We start from the raw sequence: 23,346 nt of genomic DNA on the forward strand, positions 1-23,346 counted from the left end.
CTTCTAGTCTGAATACTGTCGTAACCTAATTAACATGAAAAAAATTACCATCCGGAGGCAGAGATATAAACGAGTGAAGTTGCAAAATCTGGAAAAATGAGGTGGTTACAAGATCAGCATTTACGCTTATTCGAGTTAGCGCGCGAGCGGAGCTACAGGCCAGCAAAATTTTCGTAGTTTTCGTGAATAGGAGATGTATGTTTATATTCCATCTATATAAGAACTAGAAGAAATGTGTGCGAAATTAGCGGTAAAGTTTATTATCTCCGGTCACTCATTTTGATTCATGAGCTGACGAAAGAAGACAAAGTTTTCGTGTGTGGCTTAAGGCGGCGAAAGACGAGATACAAAAACCCTCAACTTGTCGCGCAACATTGTTTCGTTTCAAGTTTTGGTCGATGTTTCGCGTTTTTCACCTTGCGTGATCAACTTGACCCGCAATAAATGTTGGTTGAAGAAATGCAGGGCGCTGATTGGTTGATTTGCTAGTACACGAGCACATCTGTTGCGCGACAAGTTGTGAGCTTGATGAAAAACGAGCAACAAAGCCAAAATTTGTTGCTCAGAGTAGACCCGCGCTCTACTTTTCGCAACAACTTTCTTCAACCCGCAACAAATGTTTTTGTTACGCGACAAGTTGATCATGCAAGGTGAAAAACGGGAGACATCGACCCAAACTTGCAACGAAACAATGTTGCGCGCCAAGTTTAGGGTTTTTTGTATCTCGTATTTCGCCGCCTTTACGCGCGCGCGCTCAGCTGAAAACCCTTTCGAGCGTCCTAAGGGAGGTGCCTACTAAGTCAAAGATATTTTTGCGCCGTTTACTGAATATGCGGAAAAAGCAGATCTTAGCGAGTGTTATTGAAATCCAAAAAGAAAATGAGGGGTAACCACGCATTTTTTGAAGATAATTAATCAACAACATTTGTACAAAACTTTAAAATACAAAGCAATGTATGGCGTTCTTTTCCAAATTGAAGCTTAATTATCTCTGAAAAATGCTTGGTTGTCCCCAGTTTTCTTTTTGGATACCAAGAGCACTTGCTAAGTTCTGCTTGCTCCGCATAGTTTTGAACCGCGCAAAAATATCCCTGGATTAATAATAAGCACCACCCACAGGAAATCCAAGCATCTCGAGATGCCCAGAACGTATGCGCAATAACAATAGTAGGCACCGTCCCTTAACATAAACATATTTGTTGTTCGTTTTTTTTTTTGTGAACAGCATTCCAAAGGGGCGGTATATTACCTCCAAGTCGCTTTGAGTGTATTCTAAATCCCAAAAATTCCACTTTGGGGTAAAGTCAACAGTTTGAGAAGTTTAAGACTGTTTTCAAAACTAAAAAACTGGGGTGAATGGAAATGGAAGTCTAGAAGAAATGAAAGTAAAGACGGACCGATACACACAATGTTCTTGTGAAAATCATTTCGATCAGCGCATTTAATGCCAACTAACGTGTTCACTGAGCTATGCCTGATTTCTTGACTTGATAGTTCCTGACTGCGATAACAGTGAACAGTCAAAGATATTTCGTGCTCTGTTTTTTGTCTATGTTTACATCTAATTTCGACACGTCAGAAAAATAGACCAAAAACACCACAACTGTCATAACAACTTAAAGCTGTGTGGATAAAGGGTGACCTTGGTATTTACACAATGAAAATTGAATTGAACAATTCGAATCCATTGAACAATTTCATGCTACAAGGTACTTCAAGCACCGGCTGGGTGCCGGAAATTTATAATCCATCCTTTTCAGTGAAACTTTTATTTACTTTTTGTAAGCATATCGCAATGAACTTTGGCCTCGCGAAATTGAATCTTGAATGTCGGAATTTTGATTTTGTGATCAAGTATGTCAACTGGTCTGTCCCGAGTGATGACATCGCAAATTCATAGAATTTCATGCTTCTTTGCATTTGCCTGAGGCGTCAAAACAACTTAGTCATGTTCGTGTTTTCAATCAGTCTCTCTTAAGCCCTGTTAAGCCTTTAAAATGTGCAGTAAACGTTCTTTGTTTAGAAAACAAACCACTTTAGGGATAACAATATAAAAGAGGCTTATTTTTTGTGGATCACACTCGCGGGTTGACCTCTCATAGATAACAAAACATGCATAGCTATCGTGCCATTCGTGACAGTAACACTAACAAATATACGCAAATTGCCTCGTGTCTGTTCATCGATCACCAACATGTCTCAGAAAAGGATATCTTTATCTCAGTCGTACGAAGCCTACGAGAAAGCTTTCAAATCGTTTCTGGGCAACTCTACGGCCAGACAATCCATCGTCAAGTGCGTGCAAGATGGTACGAGGCTAGCGCTCGAGAAAATTGCGCCTCTAGACGTAAACAAACCATTCAATGTCTTAGGAGTTGGTAGTGGCAAAGGCGAAATGGACCTACTGATCGTGCAATTCATTGCTAATCAGCTCAAGGCCAGCGGAACTCATGGAAAGAAGCCTGCTATTCATAGTTTGGTGGTTGAGCCGAGCTCTTTTCTTTTGGAGAAATTCAAAGCATCGGTTGCATCTCTGCCAAGTTCACTGACAGAATTGGCTCAGCTCTCGTTCGAATGGCAGCAAACGACTTTTCAAGACTACAAGAGAAAGTGTGACTCCCAAGACAAGAGGACGTGGCCCAGCTTTGATTTCATCCATTTTGTCCACAGTATTTACTACATGGATGCGGAAGAAGCGCTCTGCACGTGCTTTGACGAGCAGTTGGGTGAAAGAGGCGCCATATTCTGTCTTGTCCAAGTCGAGAACTCGTACTTTGACAAGGTGCAAGAGAGGTTTAAGGGAAAACTGACGTTCGGATCGGAAGATATGGTTATCTACACGCAAAACGGCCTTGCCAAGATAGCCGCTAAAAAAGGCTGGACCTTTGACGTCATCAAACAGGACTTCTTTATCGATGTGACCCTTTGCTTTCGAGAACCATCGGAACAAGGCGACCGGTTATTTGACTTCCTGACACACCAGAAAGACTTCCGAGCAACCGCCGACAAGGAATTGATTGAAGAAGTCAAGAATTTCTTCGGCGAGTTTATTATCTCGGATGGAACGAAAGGCAAATTGCTGAAAGCCGAAATGGCAGCTGTAGTAATCATAAAGTGACATTTAAAAGATTGGAAACTGACCCGAATCTGGACACCGGACGTACCCTAGGAAGCAAATTTGCGATGCAAGAAAGCAATAAAATTTCGTGTTGTTTACTACGGACCACCTTCTACTAGTTGCAGTCACACTTGACAGAAACACAGTGTAACACCAGTGTTGACAATACTCTAGTGTCAACTCTCTGGTGTTTTGAATCCCTTGGGAAACACTGAACAATAGAACTTGATTTATTAACTCCAAATGCAACCGCAACCATTGACGTCAACGAAGAACTTTTAGGGATTAAATTAGATTCTTTTTTTCTTGTAGACTACTTCTTTTGTTTTAGTCAGTCACAAAAGGCGAACATTAGGGCCGTTTATACGAGAGAAAATAAGCCGCGGCTTACTCTGGCCGCGGCGTACGTAATACGCGAAAGGAACTCTTTATACGAGTATAAACTCCCAGGCTAGGATACGCCGCGGCTTGAGAAAGCCGTGAACGTTGATTTTGTACCATTTATACGGGGTGTTCGCGTCTTATATAAGCCGCGGCCAGAGTAAGTCGCGGCTTATTTTCTGTCGTATAAACGTCCCTATTGTATATTTTTAGCAATAGAACTGTAATTATATTTAACTTCAATTTTAAATTTCAAATATTTTATGTCTATTGTTCGTCAAAAGGGATACCAGAAAATAAGACCGCCCCCATATTTCTTCGTTTCAGCATTGTCGCCCGACCGACATATTTTTTAGTTTAAAAAAACTATATGAGGAAAGGTAATGTCTTAGTAAAAAACATTTTCAACTTTTAAATCTGAAATGTGAACAATGGTTTTGCACGTACATATTTATTTTTCGTTCTAAACTTCAACCTACAGTAAACATGACACTCTTCCACCACAGAAGCTTTCTCTTTCCGTGGGAAGAAAATATGCCACCAACCCTCTACTCTTTTCTTCCCTCTGCCACTCGACTCTCCTTGCAGCTTAAAACCGTTTTTGTTTTTCAGCAAACTTTTATTGTTGTTTTCTTTTCTTACTCCGACCGACCGATCCAAATTTTAAAAAAACGCATAGACCGAATGTCTAAATGGTGGCCAAAAATATGTTCTTTTGTTTATGTGCTAATTAGACTTCGTAGCCTCGCTCTCAAGCATTTCAAACGAGGCCAGTGATTGTAATTATCACATGCATCCGGTCTATGCGACATCTCAATTTAGTGGATTATTGTTCTGGAAAAAAAGTGTTCGCTTATAAGGAAAGGTACATTTTTAATTGGGGGGGGGGGGGGGGGGAGGGTAGGGGTTAAGGAATTTTTTATTTTTGTTGTGAAAAACTTCGCGGCCCTCTCCTTTTCCTTACCTGGGAAACACATGGACCCCTTCTCAGACAAAACAAAAACCTGTGACACTCCCCATTACTATGCTTTAATTTTTTATTGTCCTACAATTATTTTCGGTCACCTTTTGTCTGGTATTTTTGGGCACGTGATGTATATATTATTGAGTGCAGTGGGCATTGTCTGTAACCTCGTTCTGGCAGCATGGGCAAGGATTCGCGAGGATTGATCGTGGAAAATGCGCAGTTTACGTAACCACATCTGCATTTAGATTCATCAGCAAAAAGACCGATATTGTGGAAGATAATAAACGACTAATTACCCAAAGAGATGACAGCATCGTGGTAGTGGAACGAAAAGCTTACGTACCTACCACTGCTTCTACCTGGGCGTCTAATAGTATGCGACTTAGATGGGAAAATCCAGGTCTACATGAAGCAGAAGATCTTTTCTCAATTCACGGACAATGCAAAATACTCAGAGCAACTTCGTGGGATGTGTGCTAGAGTTCATGACTGCGTCTTTTATTATGTGGATCCTACCACAGAGGCTGGCATTAAATCAGTGACTGAAAGCGAAGATTGTCCTTACAGGAAGTACGAAGACCTCCCTTTGAGCTCTTTAAAGAAGAAGCTTACAACGACAGCAAAGCAGTGGGACCAAACTGAACATGGAGATGCTACTGAAAGGGTACTCGGACACGACGTACTAAACGCTGCTAGCGCCAGTCCCTTATAGAGAGCATCAGCAAGGCTGAACATGAAATGAAAGGTGTCATTGGTAAAGCATTAAAGACGGCCATAAACTGAACCGGCGCTTGAGAACTGTCATGAAGCCTTACCTGTGTATCCGCAATTGCTTGAGCTGACTGGTGTAGGCTCTGGGGTGGGCGTATCAAGTGCAGAATGCAGATTGCGCATGCTCGAGAAGGCAAGAATTTATGGCACCGTAAAGTACTTAAAATTCACAGGGCACGAAAGAACTCGGGACAAACGAAGCAGAACGGCTCAAGGAATGCATTAGTGATGCCCTCTGTGATGGAGGAGGTTTAAAGTGGCAGATATATGAGCCTCTTCGTGGGTTATCGCCAAAGGAGGTTCGCAATCTTTCGGCTTCTGAACTCCAAGCTCACAGTAAAAAGGTCATGAAAAAGAACGTTTGGGCTGTTGCAGAGAAAGTGTGTCTTACAACAGAAGATTCGCCAGCACCACAAAGTTTCATTTCAGCATATTTAGTGGAACAACCTGAAAGCTTGTTTTTCTACAACCTTGATTATTTCAGGCAGCACTAGACAGCTCCAAGTAATCACAAGAGTTCAGTGCCTGGGCCTGGTTATTTGCAAAGCTCGAGGCATTTGAACAGGATCACTGTGAAAAGGGAGAACTTCATTTCGAATTTAGGAAAATGTTGTGCTATGCAAGAGCGAAAAGGCGAACTAAGCGATTTTTGTAAAGAAAACGTATGCACTGGTTCACCGCCATCAGCAACTCTATGACCCTTCCCTGACTATGACAAGCTTCATGATTTCCACTGTCAGCAACACCTACCGACGGCGGTGGACCCGAAAGAGAACACGGGTCCTCCGAGACAGTTACGTGTGCCATGGCAGAACAAAGAAATATAAAAAAGAAAAAAAGAAAAAAGAAAGACAGAAAGAGTAAATGAATTGAGTGTAATAAAACTGCTGTTTAACAGAAGTCTTGAGTAATTTCAAGTTCTCGTTTAATAGGAAGGGGCTGGTACGAAGCTTTAAAATACGAAAAAATGACATTAGTGTGGTACCTGAACTGTGAAAAAAAGGCTTGACCCTCCCTAAGGGTCGAATGTTTTTAGGGATGACCCTCCCTCTGGAGCCCCAGTCTCCCCCCCCCCCCCCCACATCCCAATTAAAAACGTACCTCACTTATTTTCTTTTCCGCAGTTTAATCAAAGGCTCGAGAGCCAAGTTCGCAATAGCCTCCACTTTTTGCAGCACTCTTGTAAGTTAAGATTGTGATAAAAACTGATAATGCGAGTTTGCTTGTACCTGAAATAACTTGTCTTGAGTCGTCTTGAACATCATGTACACGTATCTGGTATCTGGAGGTAAGTACGGTGGCCAACTTGCGTCACAGCTTGGCAATTGCCACTGGAGACGTCTCCCTTAAGATTTTGTTGTCGATCATAAGTCCGTCTCTACCCGCTGTTGTCACTCGCTCCAGCTATTCACTGAGAATCCAAACATAAAATGTTGTATATTGATTAGTGCTTACATAGGCGCTCTATCATTATCATAAGTAGTCTTACTATTTGACCAGTCAGGCCTGCTCATTTCTATAAGTTAGTCAATTTTGTCTTTTCGCCGTTTGTCGTCACCAGTATTTTTCCTTTTTTTTATCGTGTTAGTGTTTGTTTTTTTTCCCCTGCTCGTCAATATAGTTTCTCTTCATTCGTCGATATAATTAACAATTATTCCATTAGCGCGCTTTGGATATGAGACGGTAAATAGCCAAGGGAGCGCGTACCGCTGAGTTGGCTATAACCAGTCTCATATCCAACAAGCGCGAATGGAATAATTGTTTTATTAAATTCCTTAAACTCCAAAATTTTGGAAGTACGAAACACCAGCGAAAAAGAGAGAAAGTCACAGCGAAATCGCGAAAAACTTGATGAAGATCAGACAGACGCAGGCTCATCACAAAAACACTTCTAACCTTTTCGCGTACTTCTAAACGTCGGAATTGATTCAAACTATTCACAAAAACCGTTTTTTTTTTTTTTGCTTCAGAGAGAAATTTCGCTTTCCGGCGAAAATAGTTTTAACTTGGCAACGCTTAGCGCAATCATTAGCCATATAGGATCAAACTAAGGTATAGGAGCTGATAACCGAGATTGAGTAAACCAATCAGAGCACGAGAAATGCTGCATTAACCGAGGTTGAAAATTTTTAAAATGATTTTCTTTATTCGGGCTCCTTCTTGCTCTGTTTTCTCGTGCTCTCAGTCGCTCTCTTTCACTTTCACAATCGCTTACTCGTCGCCTCCTTCCTGATTTTCTTCTCTCTCTTTCCTTCCCAAGTTGTACGACATGTTTTTTCGTTGTCTTCAAAGATTTTGCTTGTTTCACTAAAACGCACTGTCAAATACAGTACGCTGGCTGTGCAACTTCCCGCGAAAAATGCGGGTTGCCGCCCATGCAGCTCTATTACGTTGGTTTGATACCAAGTGAATTACTCATTCATAGCTTAAGCTTCCATGTGGGATTACGATCCGGATTGAAAAGTGCGAACAAGAAACCACCGCAGGTGTCACCGTGCAACTTAGCGCCCTACAAAAGCAATTTCTTTTCGTTTTATTTCACTCCTATAGTGTTCTTCTGTTTTAGTGTTTCGACCAGTCAGAGGGCGTCTGGCATACGATGAGATGTTGGCTTGGCAAGAAAAAACAACAGGACGCTTGTTTGGACTGGGGTCTTCTTAACGAGAGCTCTGCCTTTCGTTTCCTCATTGGTCTGTACAAGAAAAAAGGTATTAATTATAACTGTTTAAATCGTACAATTCATTTAAGAAAATAATCCAAATCATCCTCTTTCTTAGACTGAATACTTAACTCTTGTATTAAATTACAAGTGTTAGTCCCTCTGAGCAGTTTTTTGAATCAGCTTAATGAATAGACCTGAAGGGATCTTCCCATCATTGGATTGTGATTCCAAAAAAAACGTATCGTGCTGCAACTAAAATATTTTGGGAGAGTCTCTCTTAAAATAAAGCATTATAATTTAAACTGTGGCAAAAAATGACAATGAGAATGTTTCATGTCGGTATACCATATAATGCAAAGAGCTGCAGATTCGAACTGTTACCAAAGCACAGAGCCACAAAAATAACAGGGCTGAAAACGTGGATCGCATGTGGTTACGGCTTTAAAAACGTTTTGTTAGAGAGCTTCAACTATATTCCCCAAAGCGGCAATTAAAACCAATTAGCAAGGGACATACACAAGACAATAATGTTTAAGAAGGCTAAAGAGGATAGGAATACACGTCAAAATCTTGATTTGGAGCCCACTTCAGCTTTGTCTCCTGAAGCTGCTATTCATCAATTTAAAATCGAAAATGAAATTGGGCGAGGAGGAAGCTGGTATCACGTGCTATTGTCATTAGCCATTCACTGGATCGCGTAGCGTAGGCGAAACACTAAACGACAAAACACCTGCTTAGGCCACAGCTGCAGACCAGGTCAGAAATAATGGTACCTCATAAGAAAGCGAAGGGTGTTATTTTAGGCTAAAAGCAACCTGAGCTAAACACGATTTGCGAGTCAAAAAGGTTCCACACAGCTGTAAAACTGTTTTTTGGTAATACATGGTACTAAGGTAGAACTAGGCTTGCATTGTGTTAAATTTAATTGCATTAACCCATTGACTCCCAGGGGTTCCCCATTGACGAGTAAAATACTCTGGCGTTAGACAGAGTAAAATATTAAGTCTGGCCGGTTTCGGCCGGTTTGGATCTCGATGGGTTAATGGGGACATAGTTTTTCAGTGAGTGATTAATGAATCCCTGGCCTCCCAATATAGACGAATATTTACATCGGTAAATGTTAACGCTGGTATTATTTCTTTTACGAGGCATTATCTAAATCTTCTTTAGCTTGATACTGTATTTGGGCAACACATGTTGGCACAAATGAAAAACGGTCTTATACAAAGCTGCATATGACTAATGTAAAAGAAATATTATTAAAGCATCTTGGAAAATATTCCACGAGAAGAGCGAAAAAGGCATCCGTTTTGCATTTATAATAAGTTGAAATTCATGTAACCACTGAATGTGTTGGGCAAGGATACAAACCGAGTTTGTAAAAAAGATTGTCAGGTAGGGATGAATTGAACAAGAATCAAAAGTCTGGAAAGAGAAATCTTTTATTTATTGACAACTCCAAAGAAGAATTAGAATGACAATATTTTTGTTGAAGTGGAAAAGAAGATAATGACTTCCGTTTAGTAAACGTAATACCACTTCTTTGTCTCAAGGATAACAAGTACTTTAAACACTGTGAGCTTAACAAGGATCGAGAATGTAAAAACGACGAACAATAAATCAAAGACCTACTTATATGGATTAAGCCAAAGTTTGCATGAATACGAAGGATTAACTCCCGACAGGTGTTGAATTTAAATCAACCCTTCTTAGGTTCTTTAATTGCAATGTTGTTAAGACGTGTTAGAATTATTTCACTATACTTTAGAATAAAAAAGAAAGATGGAAGGTAGGTCATAAAGGACAAATAATGTCATTCACTTCTGTAAATGAATAAACAGCTTATGGTTAAACATTACTAGTATACAACCACAGAAAGATATAGAAGCACGATTACTGCACAAGACAATAAAATGTGAATAAACATATGGAATACGGGTTACAAGTATGTATGGCATTAGTCCCAAAAGAATCTTAGTGAGAGACGGGGATCTCAGAAGTTGTTTGAAAGAACAGCTAGGGAACGGAAATAATATAAAACAAGTTGGAAAAAGTTCTTAACCTTGACTTTCAAATTGGACCAATGATATTTGTATAGGCTTTTAAACTGAGTTTAGTAAGAAAGTGTGCAACAAAACTGCCTCGAATGTCGTTTAGCTTAGTTAAATATTGTTTATAATTATGCACGTGTGTTTTCAGTGGGCCAAAACGGAAAATAGCGTTGATGGCACTTTATTAAAATAGTGAGAGAAAACGTTTTCCCCCATGATTTCAGCGGTCAGGAAACGTATTCCACCAGCCGAAGTGCCTCCAAACCGACGGGAAGACACAATTATTTTTTTCCGTTTGAGTTCTCAAAATTCTTTGATTACTTTCTCTAATTTACTGTGATGTTATTAAATCATAGCCAGAAAGACATGCTTGACTGTCGTTGCCCTGATGTTTGATTACTAGAAAATAATGTCTTCAGTTTTCGTGTCACTTCGGATGTCTAAAATCAGTTTGTACTACAGATTCATTTTTTTTTGGACAGGGCTCAGTGCTCATGCAAGCAAAAATATTCAGGCAAGCTGTCGTTTCACAGTTAGCTTTGGACGAAAGCTCAATAACGGCTGTCATCAAAAGAGACGGAATCGGTTATACTGTAGCTCCACCGAGCCTTCGAGAAAAATTCTGAGTACCATAAGTTGATTGGACGCAAGTGTGACATAGTCAGTGTTACTATTACTAAACGTTCTAGTCTCGTGCATTTTAAAGAGCACTATTTTTCTCGTTCTGTTATTATCCTAGTTGGTGCCGAAAGTCCACCTGCTGTCCTCTGAAGAAAAGTGAGTGTTAATTTTACAATGACCTAAACCCTGTGGCGTTAACAATTATCTTTCCTTCCCAAAATTATAGTTTGTTTTGTTTCGTGGGACAAGATCTCTCTCCCATAGACAGTTTTAGCACACACCCCGCTGAGCGATCCCACAAACAGAGAAAACACAACATTGTTAAAATCCGAATGTTTGAGGCGGGAAACAGAAGGCAAAATATTAAAAGGCGTAGGCAATATGTCATTTAACTTAGTCGAAAGCTTTACGCCAGCAAACAGGACGTTGTGAAAGGTCCTTCAATTTTCCGTGATTTCACGAAACTCGGTTATTCAGCGGGATCCCGCGCCTTTGTATGAGGGGGCACATATTTTCAAAAATGATATTAAAAACAATGAATAACTCTAAACAACTCTTCGTTTGAACAATTTTCTGTCAAATATGACGTGCTCGAGCCTCGATTAACATGGTTTCTCGTGCATTTCGTGCGCAAATTAAAAAAAGTTGATTACAGTTTGGTGACCTGAACAACTTGGTTTTGCCGCAACATTAGTTTTTCACACACAATAAAATTTGCTGTCATAACCGATAAACACACTCGTGATGAGAAAAAAAAAGAACAAGAAAGCCATGCCAGAGATTACCGCTAGATAATAACGACAACAGTGCCTTTTCAAAACTCATGTTTTGTCTACTATTTTGAAGATAGGTTCTACGTAGTTGCTGTGTACGCTTGGTCTTCAATCACACGCGGCTAATTGCTATGGCATTTTCATTCGTCGACGGTGCTCTTGACCAGAGAACGACACTTAAAGGTGACACTGCGCCAGTCAAAGGTTACTTAACTCTGACAGATTACCTTGTCTCTCAGACTAGAAGCACTGAAAATTATTTATTAGTGTTATTTAAAGCGTGAAGATTGTGGGATCATTTACACAAAGGAGCATTTAAATAAGCATATCAATGTTGATAAACCCAACTGGAACGAGGGAGATGGCTACTGCAATTGCCAATACAAGGAGTTCGATTCGCAACCACTTAAGACAAATCCATTCGGCGCTCTCTCACTTCAGCGAATGAGTATTGAGCAGGAGAAATACATGCGCGGGAGAAATTAGAAAGATGCACGTCGCGAGGGGAGCGCCAGAAATTCCGCGGTGCGACGTCCAAATTTCGCGTGGGCGTTTCTTTATCTCGCTTCTTTCTCTCTCGCTGAAATTAGAAGCTACTCGTAGTCTCAGTCGTTTGTCAAATCGAGCATCAGCACGCAACTGTTGTCCCTAGCCAATGGACCACACTGCGTACAAGTTGTTTACTTTTCTGTGACTCTTGCTATTTGTCAACAGAAAACAAGAGGAAAGCGATGTAATAGAAAGACGCCAGTAGGAACGATTAATTAGGAAAATCACTCTGTAGTTGGCCTTAAGCCAGCCGTAAATAAGCCACCCTAATGTTACACAACACATGATAACGGACTTCACAAACAATGCACACCCTGGAGTGGTTGAAGAATGCACTGCCTATCTTACAATGGACTCGGCCGTCCTAGTGAACACAACAGGATACCAGTCATTATCTTGTTTGCTATACCCATTGATTTGAGTGTAAAAAGCACTCATAGATGAAATTACCATGTCAATGCGGTCTTATAAGATCTTATATGTTTTCACCACAGAGCTATTGTCAGGGTACCAAAGAGCATACTCTAACGTGGTTCACGGAAACTGAGAGATCTCTCAGATATCTCAATCGAGCGCTAAACTTAACCTTTTGCAATTGTTTGAGTAAAACTTCTTGCAGGACTGTATTTAAAAGAACAGTCACTACAAATCATAGCTGAGAAATCTGAGGTTTATCGCTGCATGTGAAACCGGCGTGGTAGAAGAGACCTTTTAGAGTAATCACTTGAAATAAAGAGTTTATACATACATTACATGCGAAGGTGTTAATTACACCCTTGAAAATCTTGATTGAGTGCTTTTTGCTAATTGATTTAACAATTAGCGATCCACCTAGAATTAAGGATAGAGAGTGAATTGACTTCTGCATAATCGTTCCAGCAAATTTAATCCGTTTTACTCTGCTATGGTGTTAAAATAGTTTTAGCTTAGAAGAGTGTTGAAAATGGAGAGAATTACACCAAATAAACGTTGCAACGATAATACGTACTAATTGAATGCGACGTTTCATTGTTCAGAAACTCTGCCATGTCTTGCTCAAATCAAATAGTCAGCTTATCATATGCGCAAGCCAGCAATGCTACCAACTGAGCCCAGAGTTCACTCGATAATGATTTTCCCCTCGGCAACCCAGAAATAAAAGCTTTAAGGCTCGATATAAACAACGTAATTACATGAAAAGTTAAATAAGGCATAAAGATTTATTTGTTGTAGCGTTACAATCAAGGACAAGGTGTCAACAAGCAAGTCCTCAAAGTTTGCACGAATTCTCTTCTGTTCAATGCCAGCATGTGATTTATACCTATTTGACACGAATAAAAACTGACTGTGGTTTAAATAATATCATTGTCAAAGACTTAGTTCATCGAGGAGATAAAATAGTGAATCCAAAATAACATTACAGGACAAATCTCGCTTTCGGGCAGTTAAGTTTTAAAGTCTCGCGGATATGGCACAGCCAGCATCAATTGCTTAATAACGACAAACTAGCCCTGGATGCTGGCTCATTGATTTACTTTCCGTAATTGTAAAATCCGTTCATATTACAGTTGTATCTTTAGCAATTATTTACAATCAGATAGAAAAGGTGTACATGAAACAGAAGGAGAAGAGTTGTCCTTAAGGAAAGAAAAGCTTGTCCTCGAAGGTGAAGGAAACGGGAATTTCGAAAGTGAGCTGAACGCGGCCTGAAAACAAGAGTCACTGTTAACAACGTTTCTATCGGGCAAATATGCTGGCGAAGAAATCGTCGTCGGCCATTGAGAAGTGTCGAATGAAGAGTACGAATGACTGAAACCATGAACGAAAGGGCTGGTTTGCGAGTAAGGGGGCTGCAGATGTCCAAATCCGTGGCAGTGTCCAGGCAGTGGCAGGTCTGGTGATGAGGGTACGAGACACCTGGCGCTAGGTGTTAAGTGTGGTAGAACTGGGGAAGAATGAGAGAACGAAGATCCAGCACAATTCAAGCTACAATTCATTGTCATTAAACCGTGTCCTCGCAGTTGAGGTGATAACGATGCAGGAAAGAGGGATGTCGAGTGAGGCCAGAAACCCGACCAAAGCCGACCGCGAGAGGGATCCAGTGAGAAACCTGGAATGGGTGATATTCTCTGCTGGCGTTTCAGCACAACCCGGCTTCTTGAGGAAGGCGGATTCCGTCTTTTCAACTTCCCAGTTGTCCCTCCTATTACAACATCGTCCGCGCTTGGATCCAGCATCCAATAATTTCCTTTGCCGGGATCATCATAATGCCGTGGAATCTTTACGAAGCACTTGTTCAGCGAGAGATTGTGTCTTATGGAGTTTTGCCAGCCTTGCTTGTTGTTTCGGTAGTAAGGAAAGTTCTGCAGAAAGAAGACGTGAACAATTTTAAACATGGGTACCATATCCCGTCTGAATCAACTTACACTTTTACAGGCTGTACCTTGATGTGTATAATTAACACAATTAAACTTAGCAAGTTTTATAGGGCTAAGATAAAAGTTTTCAAAAAGCGGTAATTCGCAACAGTATGTCAACATGTAGTCAATTTAGGATTTTTTCCGGTCTTGCAAATTATCAGCTACCGCTAAACATCATGATAGGGTGTCTTTGGTAGAACGATGCACTCAGCGCAAACATTGCCAGAACTATCTTTCATTTAACAAATAAATCACTGAACAAGTCAGCCACAAGCGCAGTATTAAGTTCATTTACTACCATACTTACCTTCATAATGAAATCGTAGATGCCACTTAACGTCAAGCGTTTCTCCGCTGATCCACGAATAGCCATCATTATGAGAGCATTGTACGAAAACGGTGGCTTCTCGTATTTCTTCTCATCACCATCTTTGACTTGATTCTTGATCTCTTCCTTTTCAAGTGCAGGGATCTCTTGTTTTGCAAGTTCAACTCTAGGCGAACGACTCTCCTCTACCGTCTCACCTTGTTTAGGAAGGAAATCTTTTTCTTCCGTGGAAATGCCCGATTCTTCGAAGTTCAGTTCTTGGTAGTCACGGTCTTTGCTACTGATCTCTTTCATCGTCATAAAAGTTTGGGTTTAAATGTAATTAGCTCTCCGGTCCCAAACGGACTTCCGATTCGAGGCTCTATTGCACCGACGAGCCTCTGCTGTCGATGACCGGTAACTTGTTTGAGTTATCGAGTGAGAGATGAATTTGCGCTCCTCTTGATGTACTGTTAAATGCACCGTATGCTGTTAACAAGGCACAGAAATTGATACGGTGGTGTACCAATTTTCAACGCGAGCCAATCACATTTCACCACAGCAAACAAAGTACCGCAAAATGAAAGAGCCCTCGAGGTCGCCAAACACGGCTAGGTATTGTTCTCAATGTTTGTGTTGATAATCTGTGTTGCATTGTTGAATTCAAAGAGGTGCTAGAATCGTAACCAATAACTTTCGCTCACTTCTCGTTTTAGCTCCACCTACACGCAGGGGACAAAAATTAAACAATTTACTCAAAACTATAAGTAATCCATTCTGGCTTCAATCAAAGAAAGTTATAATTCGCGGTTAGAGAGAAGTTAGCTTTTTGTTCTTTTATTTGAAAATCTAAACGTCAGTATTTTCTATCTTTGTATTTTCTACCTCTCTGTCGGTGGTGTTCGCTTCATAGAAATGTATCAGGGTTTCTGCTCGAGTACAATGATCCAAAGTTTTGGGAAATTGCAAGCCGGTTGATTACTGAATTAGGAGATGATTTTGTTCGACAAATAATAAACTTTCACGCTGCTTACAAAACAAAGAAACCTCAAATAAGTTCAATATGATCGCATTCACAGGTTAAATTTAACAAGCCAGTGCATGTCGCTAAAACGTCCAATGAAGTTTAAAAGTGATTAACGAATCGCATAAAATTAACCTTTACAGTGAACCGAGGCAATGGCCATTTAACTCCCGCTTGGCAGTGTTATTTCGACGAACAAACAACGCAGATGAAACTGACCACAAATTGAATGTTGTTAGCGCGACAGTCTCGCAGAGAGCAAGGTTTGTAACAGCCGGAACGCAAACTGAGAATTCAATAGACTGCACAAATGACATTATTAGCAAGAACTAGCCACAGAGCTTTGTCTTATAATGGCAAAAATTCCTGCCACGAATGGCGTGATACAGTAGTGTGCGTCTTTTGTTCGTCAGTTCATTGTTCGGATAAATAAACTAACTCCATGTGTTTTGCGAAATGGCCAGTTCTTTGGCGTTCTCAAGAGTTCCAACTGGGCATTCGCTATTGCTAATCATGGCCACACGGGAACCCGTAGAATCAACTATCTCTGAGCGTGGGAAAACCCAGAAAGTTTAAAAATAAGGGAAAGAACCTGATGACAGAACTGAACAAAGATACTGTTCCAGAAGATTAGTACCTCTTACCTCTGGATTTCTAAGTTCAAACTCCAATTTTATCAAGACGAGTTTTAACGCAAAGGGAACTAAGAGATTAAACCTTCCTAACATAGATCCATGAGGGTCAAACTTATAATACGATCAACAGTATTCAAAAGGACCAAAGTATCGATTTTTAAGTCCAGTGAGGTAAAAAATTAAAACAAGTTAGGAGTCATTCAACTGCATAAGTTATCCTCGCCGCATTTTTCACTGTAGATGACGGAAAATAAAATGGTGATTAGAAATTAAGGTATCATTTGTGATTGCTATTACAAAGTATGCGTTCTTAGCACCCTCTCGTACTGGAAGTGAATCATGGACCTTATATTCAAAGCAAGGGAAAAAACTCAACACTTTCCACTTGCGCAACCTCCGACGCATATTGCAAATCAAGTGAAGACGAACAAACAGCGAGGTCCTCGCTACGGTTGGAATACCAAGCATCTAAACCTTTTTACGGCAGCGCCGCCTGATCTAGCTTGGTCATGTTTCCAGGTTGAAAGATGGCAGCAGGATCGCCAAAGACCTGCTATATGATGAACTGGCCAATGCGGGAAAAAGATCGCATGGTCGTCCACAATCAAAGCAATAAACTTCGACTTTGAGCAATGAACCCTGAACAAAACCTCAGAATGGAAGTGGGGAACTCCAAAAGACAGTGACTGCAAGTGCAGCGGCTGTGGAAAGGACTGTCATTCCCGCATCGGTCTTTACACTCGCACCAAAAGCTGCTTCAGCGTTACCCAAACCCAGAGGCGCAGATCCACGGCCACAGAATCAGCGGTTTTTAGAAACCGGAAGAGAATAACCAAAAGATTTGAATCTCACTCAAAAGTGTGTGAAACAAACAAGACAACTAAAATCGTCTTCGTTCGTTACCATCACTGATTTGACCCTGATATCAAGTGAAAAACAAATATCCTTTAATGATAATGATGATGATAATAATAATGACAATTTTAATAACTTATTTAAGTCTTAAGGTTACAAAGCCGAGTAAAAGTGCTCAACGAGTTGGAGAAACTAAAAATCAGCTTAAATCAATTAAAGGGGCTAGGTCGCGCAATTTTAGGCAATTTCAGCACTGATCGAATGGTCATAGAATTAACTAAAATATCAAAGCAACTGTTCAAAACTATAGAAGATCTCTAACAAAACGCAGGGAAGCCAAGAAGGGACAAGGATGGACAAAACTGGAGAGGATTGAAATGGATTGAATTTGGGTAAATTTGAAAAACGTCGGCCTACCGTTTTACAAAATTACATCAGTCTATATTAAAATGTCATTTACAAAGCTGGAAAATCCTTCTCAGTTGTTATGTGGCCGTGATTATGAAAATGAAAAACTCTTGCTCTGCCAATTTGACGTTTAGAGCTCATAATTAACAAAATTAAACAAAATTACCTAAAATAGCGTGACCTAGCCCCTTTAAGTGTTGTTTTTTAATAAGAAGAGAAACTGAGATGGGTGCCGCAATACGCATTTACTCGTACAGACTGGCAGAAACGTTAACTTTCAAGAGGGTTTCTGGTCGCGATTACACTACTTTAAAACTATTTCGGAAAAGGCGTATCTAACTTAGAATTTTTCGATATCTACCATTCCAGCTGAACTTGCACATGTTAAGAAAGTGCTCTAAAAGATAAATGACTGATAATTTGTACTTCGAAAGATCCCAGAGAGACGAAAACATCGTCTACAAAATTGATCAAACCAAAACAGCAAAACGCATTTTTGTTTCTTTTTGAACCGTCGCTTTAAACAAGATGTGACAGGATTTAGCATTTGTGTACAGACAACAGATTATAAACAGTTAACGTTAAATTTAGGATTTAGATGGCAAATTACAGAAAACCCTAGTTTCCGCTGCTGTGAAGTCAAACAGAAGTTACTCAAGCTATGGTTCCCAACTAACGTTAACAAATGTTGGGAAATACTTCACCGATGGACGTAGAACATAATGGAAATTGTTTTTCCTTTTAATTGCGGCGACTGCGATCGGCTGCAAGAATTGACCAACGCCTGTGAAGTGTCAAGTACATTGAATCCCTAGAGAGTTGTAGACAATTATTCACTCATGTTGCCAAAACATGGGTTTCGCGGTAAACTCCACTTAACAGAAAGAAGACAAAAATGGGGGTGGATTAAGAATTCAAAGGAGGAGACCCCCCACTTTACACAGCTTGCAAGCCGTAATATGACTGGCAAGTGCATTATTGACTGACCCGGTAGGAGCGAATGAACACTCAGCGTGCTAAGACGAGCAGCTGTTGCGTGGCCATGGAAGACATTACAACATTAATAGACTATTAAGCTCGGTCACGAAAGTTCCATTTTGCTTTAAAACGACGCTGGTTGCACGATTTCAAGTTGCACGTTTGCGTCTTTTCTGGGTTAAAAAAGTACTTACATAATCGAAAGATCTCTTATAGAAACGAGGTACATGAAATTTATCACAAAAAAGCTGTTGATGAAACAACTTCTCATGGCTGCCAGCATGAAAACCGACATATATGAATATATAATAATAATAATAACAATAATAATACATGTAGTTTATCAATTCATAGTTCGTTAAGGATCATTTATGAATACATGTACAAAGGATCAAAGGATTTAGAGAACGCCGAGTTTGGACGATTTCAATGTGAACTAATAAGAAATTCAATTTGCCGTGCATAACGACGAGTGCTGAAGGGTTTAAAAGTTTCATAGACCACGACGGCAGTTGTCATTTTCTTCAAAATAAATGTAACTCAGTTGTAACTTAATGAAATAACATCGTCAAGGTGATTGTAGTCTGAGGACTGTTCGTCTCCAAGCAACGCAAGGGAGCTGGAATTGAAGCTTTCCCCTATTAAACTGACTTGACGCTACCACACGAGTATTACCCACGATCAGGGAAAGTAAGTGTTACTAAGAAGGATATTTCAGGGTCGGCACTTGGGATAGTTAGTGGGAGGCGCGAAGGCCTCATATGCAGGTTAGAGTGCTCGACTCCGGATCGAGTGGTTCCGGGTTCGGGTCCTGACCGGGGACATTGTGTTGTGTTCTTGGGCAAGACACTTTACTCTCACGGTGCCTCTCTCCACCCAGGGGCCGATGGCTCGAAGGCTGGTTAGCGCTTACCGTTGGTTAAGAGGTATCAAAACCTATTGGCTTCGATGGTATTTCTAGTTAGCGACAACCATGCTTCGAGCAACCCGGGCCAGGGGCCTGTTTCTCGAAAGTCCCGAGAACTTTTCGGGCCCGAAAAGCCAGTCGTCAAGTTGCAATATGCTTATTTTGAAAAGCTGATCCTTTAACATGTTTTTAATGTAAGAAAAACTGAGAGGATTGCGAAGTTTGATGGCTTGGAACCTCGGCGTTGCGAAGATATAAAGGGAATTGTGGCACCTAAAATAGGCCCGAAAACTTTCGGGACTTTTGAGAAACAGGCCACAGGTGTATAAATGGGTACCGGCGAAATGCTGGGGGTAACCCTGCGATGGACTAGCATCCCATCCAGGGGAGAGTAGAAATACTCCTAGTCGCTTCATGCTACGGAAACCGGAGATAAGAGCCGGCCTGATGGGCCTTCTGGCTCGTAAGCAGAGACTTTACCTTTTACTTGGGATATTTAAAATTTCTGTTATTCTCAAAAGAAATAAAATCGGGAGGGTGTTTACGGAGACGCTGTTTTAAAATGACCATACTCTTTATTGATTTGATTTAAAATCCCCTCTGATTATCTCCGAACAAAATTATTGCCTAGGAAAGACAACAGCAAATGAAATACTCCGAGATGAGAGAGAGATAAGAGTCTTCTTTTTATGAATTCCGATTCGATTTAGGAATTATAGTCTATGAAATGCTCCTCATTGAGTCTCAAGCCTAATTTGAATATCCAGACGGACTCCATACGTGCCAAACTTATTGTTTAATTTTCATTGTTCCTTTCTTTCACTATACAGGCTTCTTATTTGCTATTGTTCTTTTAGTATTTATAGATTGCAACTTTTAAATTACTTTGACTTGATAATGACGTTTGGCTAACGTCGAAAAGTCTTCATTTCTTAAGAAAGTTTTTAATATTTTTAAAAATGTTTAGATATGCGAATCCGCTCTGACGAAGGGCTAACGCTCGAAACGTCAGCTTTTAGAATCTCTGTACAGTGGTCAATCATTTACATTATCAACTCCGTTGATAAAACCAAACTTTGGATACTACTTCCCCACCGACGCAGCACCACAGTTTCTTTAGAAACTACCCCTTCATTTTTTCCGAAGACCTCCGTGAAAATCCCGAATCCTAGCTCCATCTCAGTCTATAATTTTTTTCTCTTGTTACAATATAGTTTTGTCACTCTCATTGAGACGACTTGCTCGAAATTTTGGAACCTTGGAGGAAGAAGTTCTTATAATTGGAGACTGAGTGTTGCCAGAGAATTAAGTAAGTATTAACGTTATTTAAGTGTTGGCGTTTGCAAAACTAGTTGATAACACTCCTGTGGCGTTTCTGTGATTTATAATCAGACTGACGACTTATATTTTCCTAGGTTTATTATCTGTTAAATGCCAGTCCGTAGTCCGGTAAGTCCAGATTCACTCTTCTTTTTTTTTCCGAATGAGTGAGCGAGGGAGTGACAATTCGGATCGAACGACACTCGTCCCTTGTAACCAGTAAAAGCTATGCTTTCATTCACCTTGAATGCCAAAAAACCGTAAAACTCTGAGGTCGTTTATTTCCCATAACTAAATTTTTCGAACACCACTCTTAATAGTCTTGTTCTAATATAATTACGCATTGTGCTCATTCGTTTTCTTCTCAGGGTATTCTTTGCATTTTTCCTACTAAGATGGTGGATCCAGAACACTATATTTGTGAAAGCTTTAAAAAAGATAAGTGAACAAATTCCTTATGGCGATCATTTTCGGAGTTCAGTCGCAGCAAGTTTGACGTCATATTTTAAACCTGCGTACGGCATTTTTTTGGTTACTATAGGCAACGATTAGAAAAATATCAATCACGCGTGCGCTTATCGAACAATCGTGTGCTGATCTGTGCTTAGTTTAAACAATTTTAGAATATCCAACTCTTGATATTTGAGTCTCTTGCACCATTGAAGCAGAAAATAATTCTCCATGGGCTGTGGTTCGTCCTCGCCCGGAACAGTAGTAAGTACACACACAAAAAAAGAAGAAAGCAGCTGATATGCAGCTACTGTAAATAATCTTGCGTCGCCGATTAGATCAGAGTACTCAAAACTTTATAATTTACATTTATAAGCCTGTTCACTGGCATTTACTCGAAGCCAGTTCGTTTTCAGAAAATTACTCGTTCGAACTCGTCCGACTAATGACTGACAAAGACTTATAAAACCAAGCAGTCACGTATTACACTATAATTGCTTGTTCGAATATTAATAAACAGCGAAGTTAAAAATATTCTGCTCTGAGTTCGCCGATTAGAACGGAATACAAAATCGGACCCGTTGGGTCCAGCTACGTCGTTGAGGTTGTGTCGACATGTTACATGTAGGTTACATTCACGGCAAATTTCACATAACTGATAATAATAATGATAATATTGGTAATTTACTTATAAAGGTCAAAAATTATGCTTTTTTCGTCAATTATTGAGATAGTTTTACTTGTGTTAGATCACCTTAACACCAACAACAACTTTGGTAAGCCATAGTTACACTGATCCACTTTACTTGCAACTTATCTAACAATTTTGATTTAGCTTCATTTACTCTCCGACAGGTTACTAGTCAGCCAACAACTGTAGTGGCGACACACCAGCAACCTGTAGGTCAGTGATTTAATCTTTCTGTTTGAGGTCCACAAAAGTATGATTCTTCCCTTCTTTGTGTAGAGTTTAATACAGCACATGGGCGACGACAACTAAGGATATGACCTTATATTTTGATGAAAAGTTATATAAGTACTTAGTGCACCAAGCACTTTCTATATTTTTTTGCTCTTAATTTGTTGGCATGATTTACATGTATAATCCATTACAGCCTTGGACTTTTTCAAAACACAAAAGGCATTCAACTAATTGCCCAGTGTTACAGTTAACATTTGGTGAATTTAACCAACATTCTTGTGAAATTATTTACATTTAAAGAAACTGTTTAGTTTTTTTTGGTCTAAAACCAACTGCGGTATTTACTATTTAGAAGGGACCTTGTATGATCTACAATGGCAACTTCCACCAGAATGCCACATAACATTCAAAGAGAAAAACAATGGCTACTGCTTGTGCATTTTTTAGTTTCAGAGCTAACCTCTACCAGGATGCTTGCAAGAACTCAGGATGTTGCCTATCATCTTGTTATATTTAATTCTGTTTTTTTGGTTTTACAGTTCAGTATCCATCAACTTATCCTCAACAGCAATTTGTCAACCGGGGTACGTACCCTCAACAGCGTGGTCCACCCCCAGGATACTACAACCAGCGTGGCTATGCAGGGGCCCCTGTGGGGTATGGTGCCCCAGGGGTCGTTCAGCAACCTCAAACTGTAGTTGTGCAGAACAGAGACAATGGAGGAGATTTTCTCATTGGGATGGCAACCGGTGCGGTTTTATCAAATGCCCTGCATGGCGGCCCTCATTACTATGGGAATGGACCTGACATCCACATACATGACCATGACCATTTCCATGAAGGTGGGGATCATTATCATGAGCATCAACATTACGGAGGACCTGAGTACCATGAACACTATGGCGGTGATGGTGGCGGTTTTGATGATGGTGGGGGCTTTGATGACGGTGGTGGGTTTGACGATGGAGGGGGGTTTGATTAGTTACGCACAAGTTGAGACTGTTAACTGCTTATTTTGTAAAAAAAAAACCTAGTATATAATTTTACATTGGTAAACTCTCCTCAAACTGAAACACATGTACAAGCAAGATTATTGCTTGCTGCTTACACAATAATTATTATTATTGTTTCTCAGAATTGTATCTACACTAGTGCACCATCATCCATGTACATAGGCAGGTTATTTAACTCCAGATAGGCTTCTGGACAATGCTACAATTTATTATTTTAATTATTATTAAATTATTC

General features: G+C 40.1%; 4 protein-coding genes across 5 annotated transcripts in view; 2 read left to right on the top strand and 2 right to left on the bottom strand.

Annotated features, from left to right (window-relative positions):
- Positions 1-23,346, bottom strand: part of LOC137978858 (uncharacterized) — an 87,294-nt gene that overhangs the window by 61,937 nt on the left and 2,011 nt on the right. For both annotated transcript variants that reach the window (XM_068825970.1, XM_068825969.1), the window contains exon 2: positions 6,467-6,648. The gene's annotated coding sequence lies outside the window, so the exon portion shown is untranslated. The remainder of the gene's footprint in view (positions 1-6,466; positions 6,649-23,346) is intronic.
- LOC137978851 (histamine N-methyltransferase-like) lies at positions 2,077-3,994 on the top strand. Its single transcript, XM_068825962.1, has one exon. It carries the CDS (start codon positions 2,195-2,197, stop codon positions 3,116-3,118), a length of 924 nt encoding a protein of 307 aa, XP_068682063.1. The 5' UTR covers positions 2,077-2,194; the 3' UTR covers positions 3,119-3,994.
- LOC137979832 (forkhead box protein G1-like) lies at positions 13,101-15,071 on the bottom strand. The gene is made up of 2 exons (XM_068827165.1): positions 14,600-15,071; positions 13,101-14,235 (listed from the first exon to the last, which is right to left on the bottom strand). Exons 1-2 carry the CDS (start codon positions 14,918-14,920, stop codon positions 13,456-13,458), a joined length of 1,101 nt encoding a protein of 366 aa, XP_068683266.1. The 5' UTR covers positions 14,921-15,071; the 3' UTR covers positions 13,101-13,455.
- On the top strand, positions 20,838-23,080 carry LOC137981143 (uncharacterized). The gene is made up of 3 exons (XM_068828486.1): positions 20,838-20,855; positions 22,032-22,080; positions 22,638-23,080. The coding sequence occupies exons 1-3, from the start codon at positions 20,838-20,840 to the stop codon at positions 23,078-23,080; spliced, it is 510 nt and encodes a 169-aa protein (XP_068684587.1).

Source organism: Montipora foliosa, chromosome 12 (assembly GCF_036669935.1).
Source record: "Montipora foliosa isolate CH-2021 chromosome 12, ASM3666993v2, whole genome shotgun sequence".
NCBI classification, from domain to species: Eukaryota; Metazoa; Cnidaria; class Anthozoa; order Scleractinia; family Acroporidae; genus Montipora; species Montipora foliosa.

Excerpts from the sequence above, each read along its gene's own strand:
- LOC137978851 (XM_068825962.1), top strand. The coding sequence starts at position 2,195 with ATGTCTCAGAAAAGGATATCTTTATCTCAGTCGTACGAAGCCTACGAG.
- LOC137981143 (XM_068828486.1), top strand. Across the intron at positions 22,081-22,637 it reads GACACACCAGCAACCTGTAG|TTCAGTATCCATCAACTTAT; the intron begins GTCAGTGATTTA and ends TTGGTTTTACAG.
- LOC137979832 (XM_068827165.1), bottom strand. The coding sequence starts at position 14,920 with ATGACGATGAAAGAGATCAGTAGCAAAGACCGTGACTACCAAGAACTG. Across the intron at positions 14,236-14,599 it reads TCTACGATTTCATTATGAAG|AACTTTCCTTACTACCGAAA; the intron begins GTAAGTATGGTA and ends TTCTTTCTGCAG.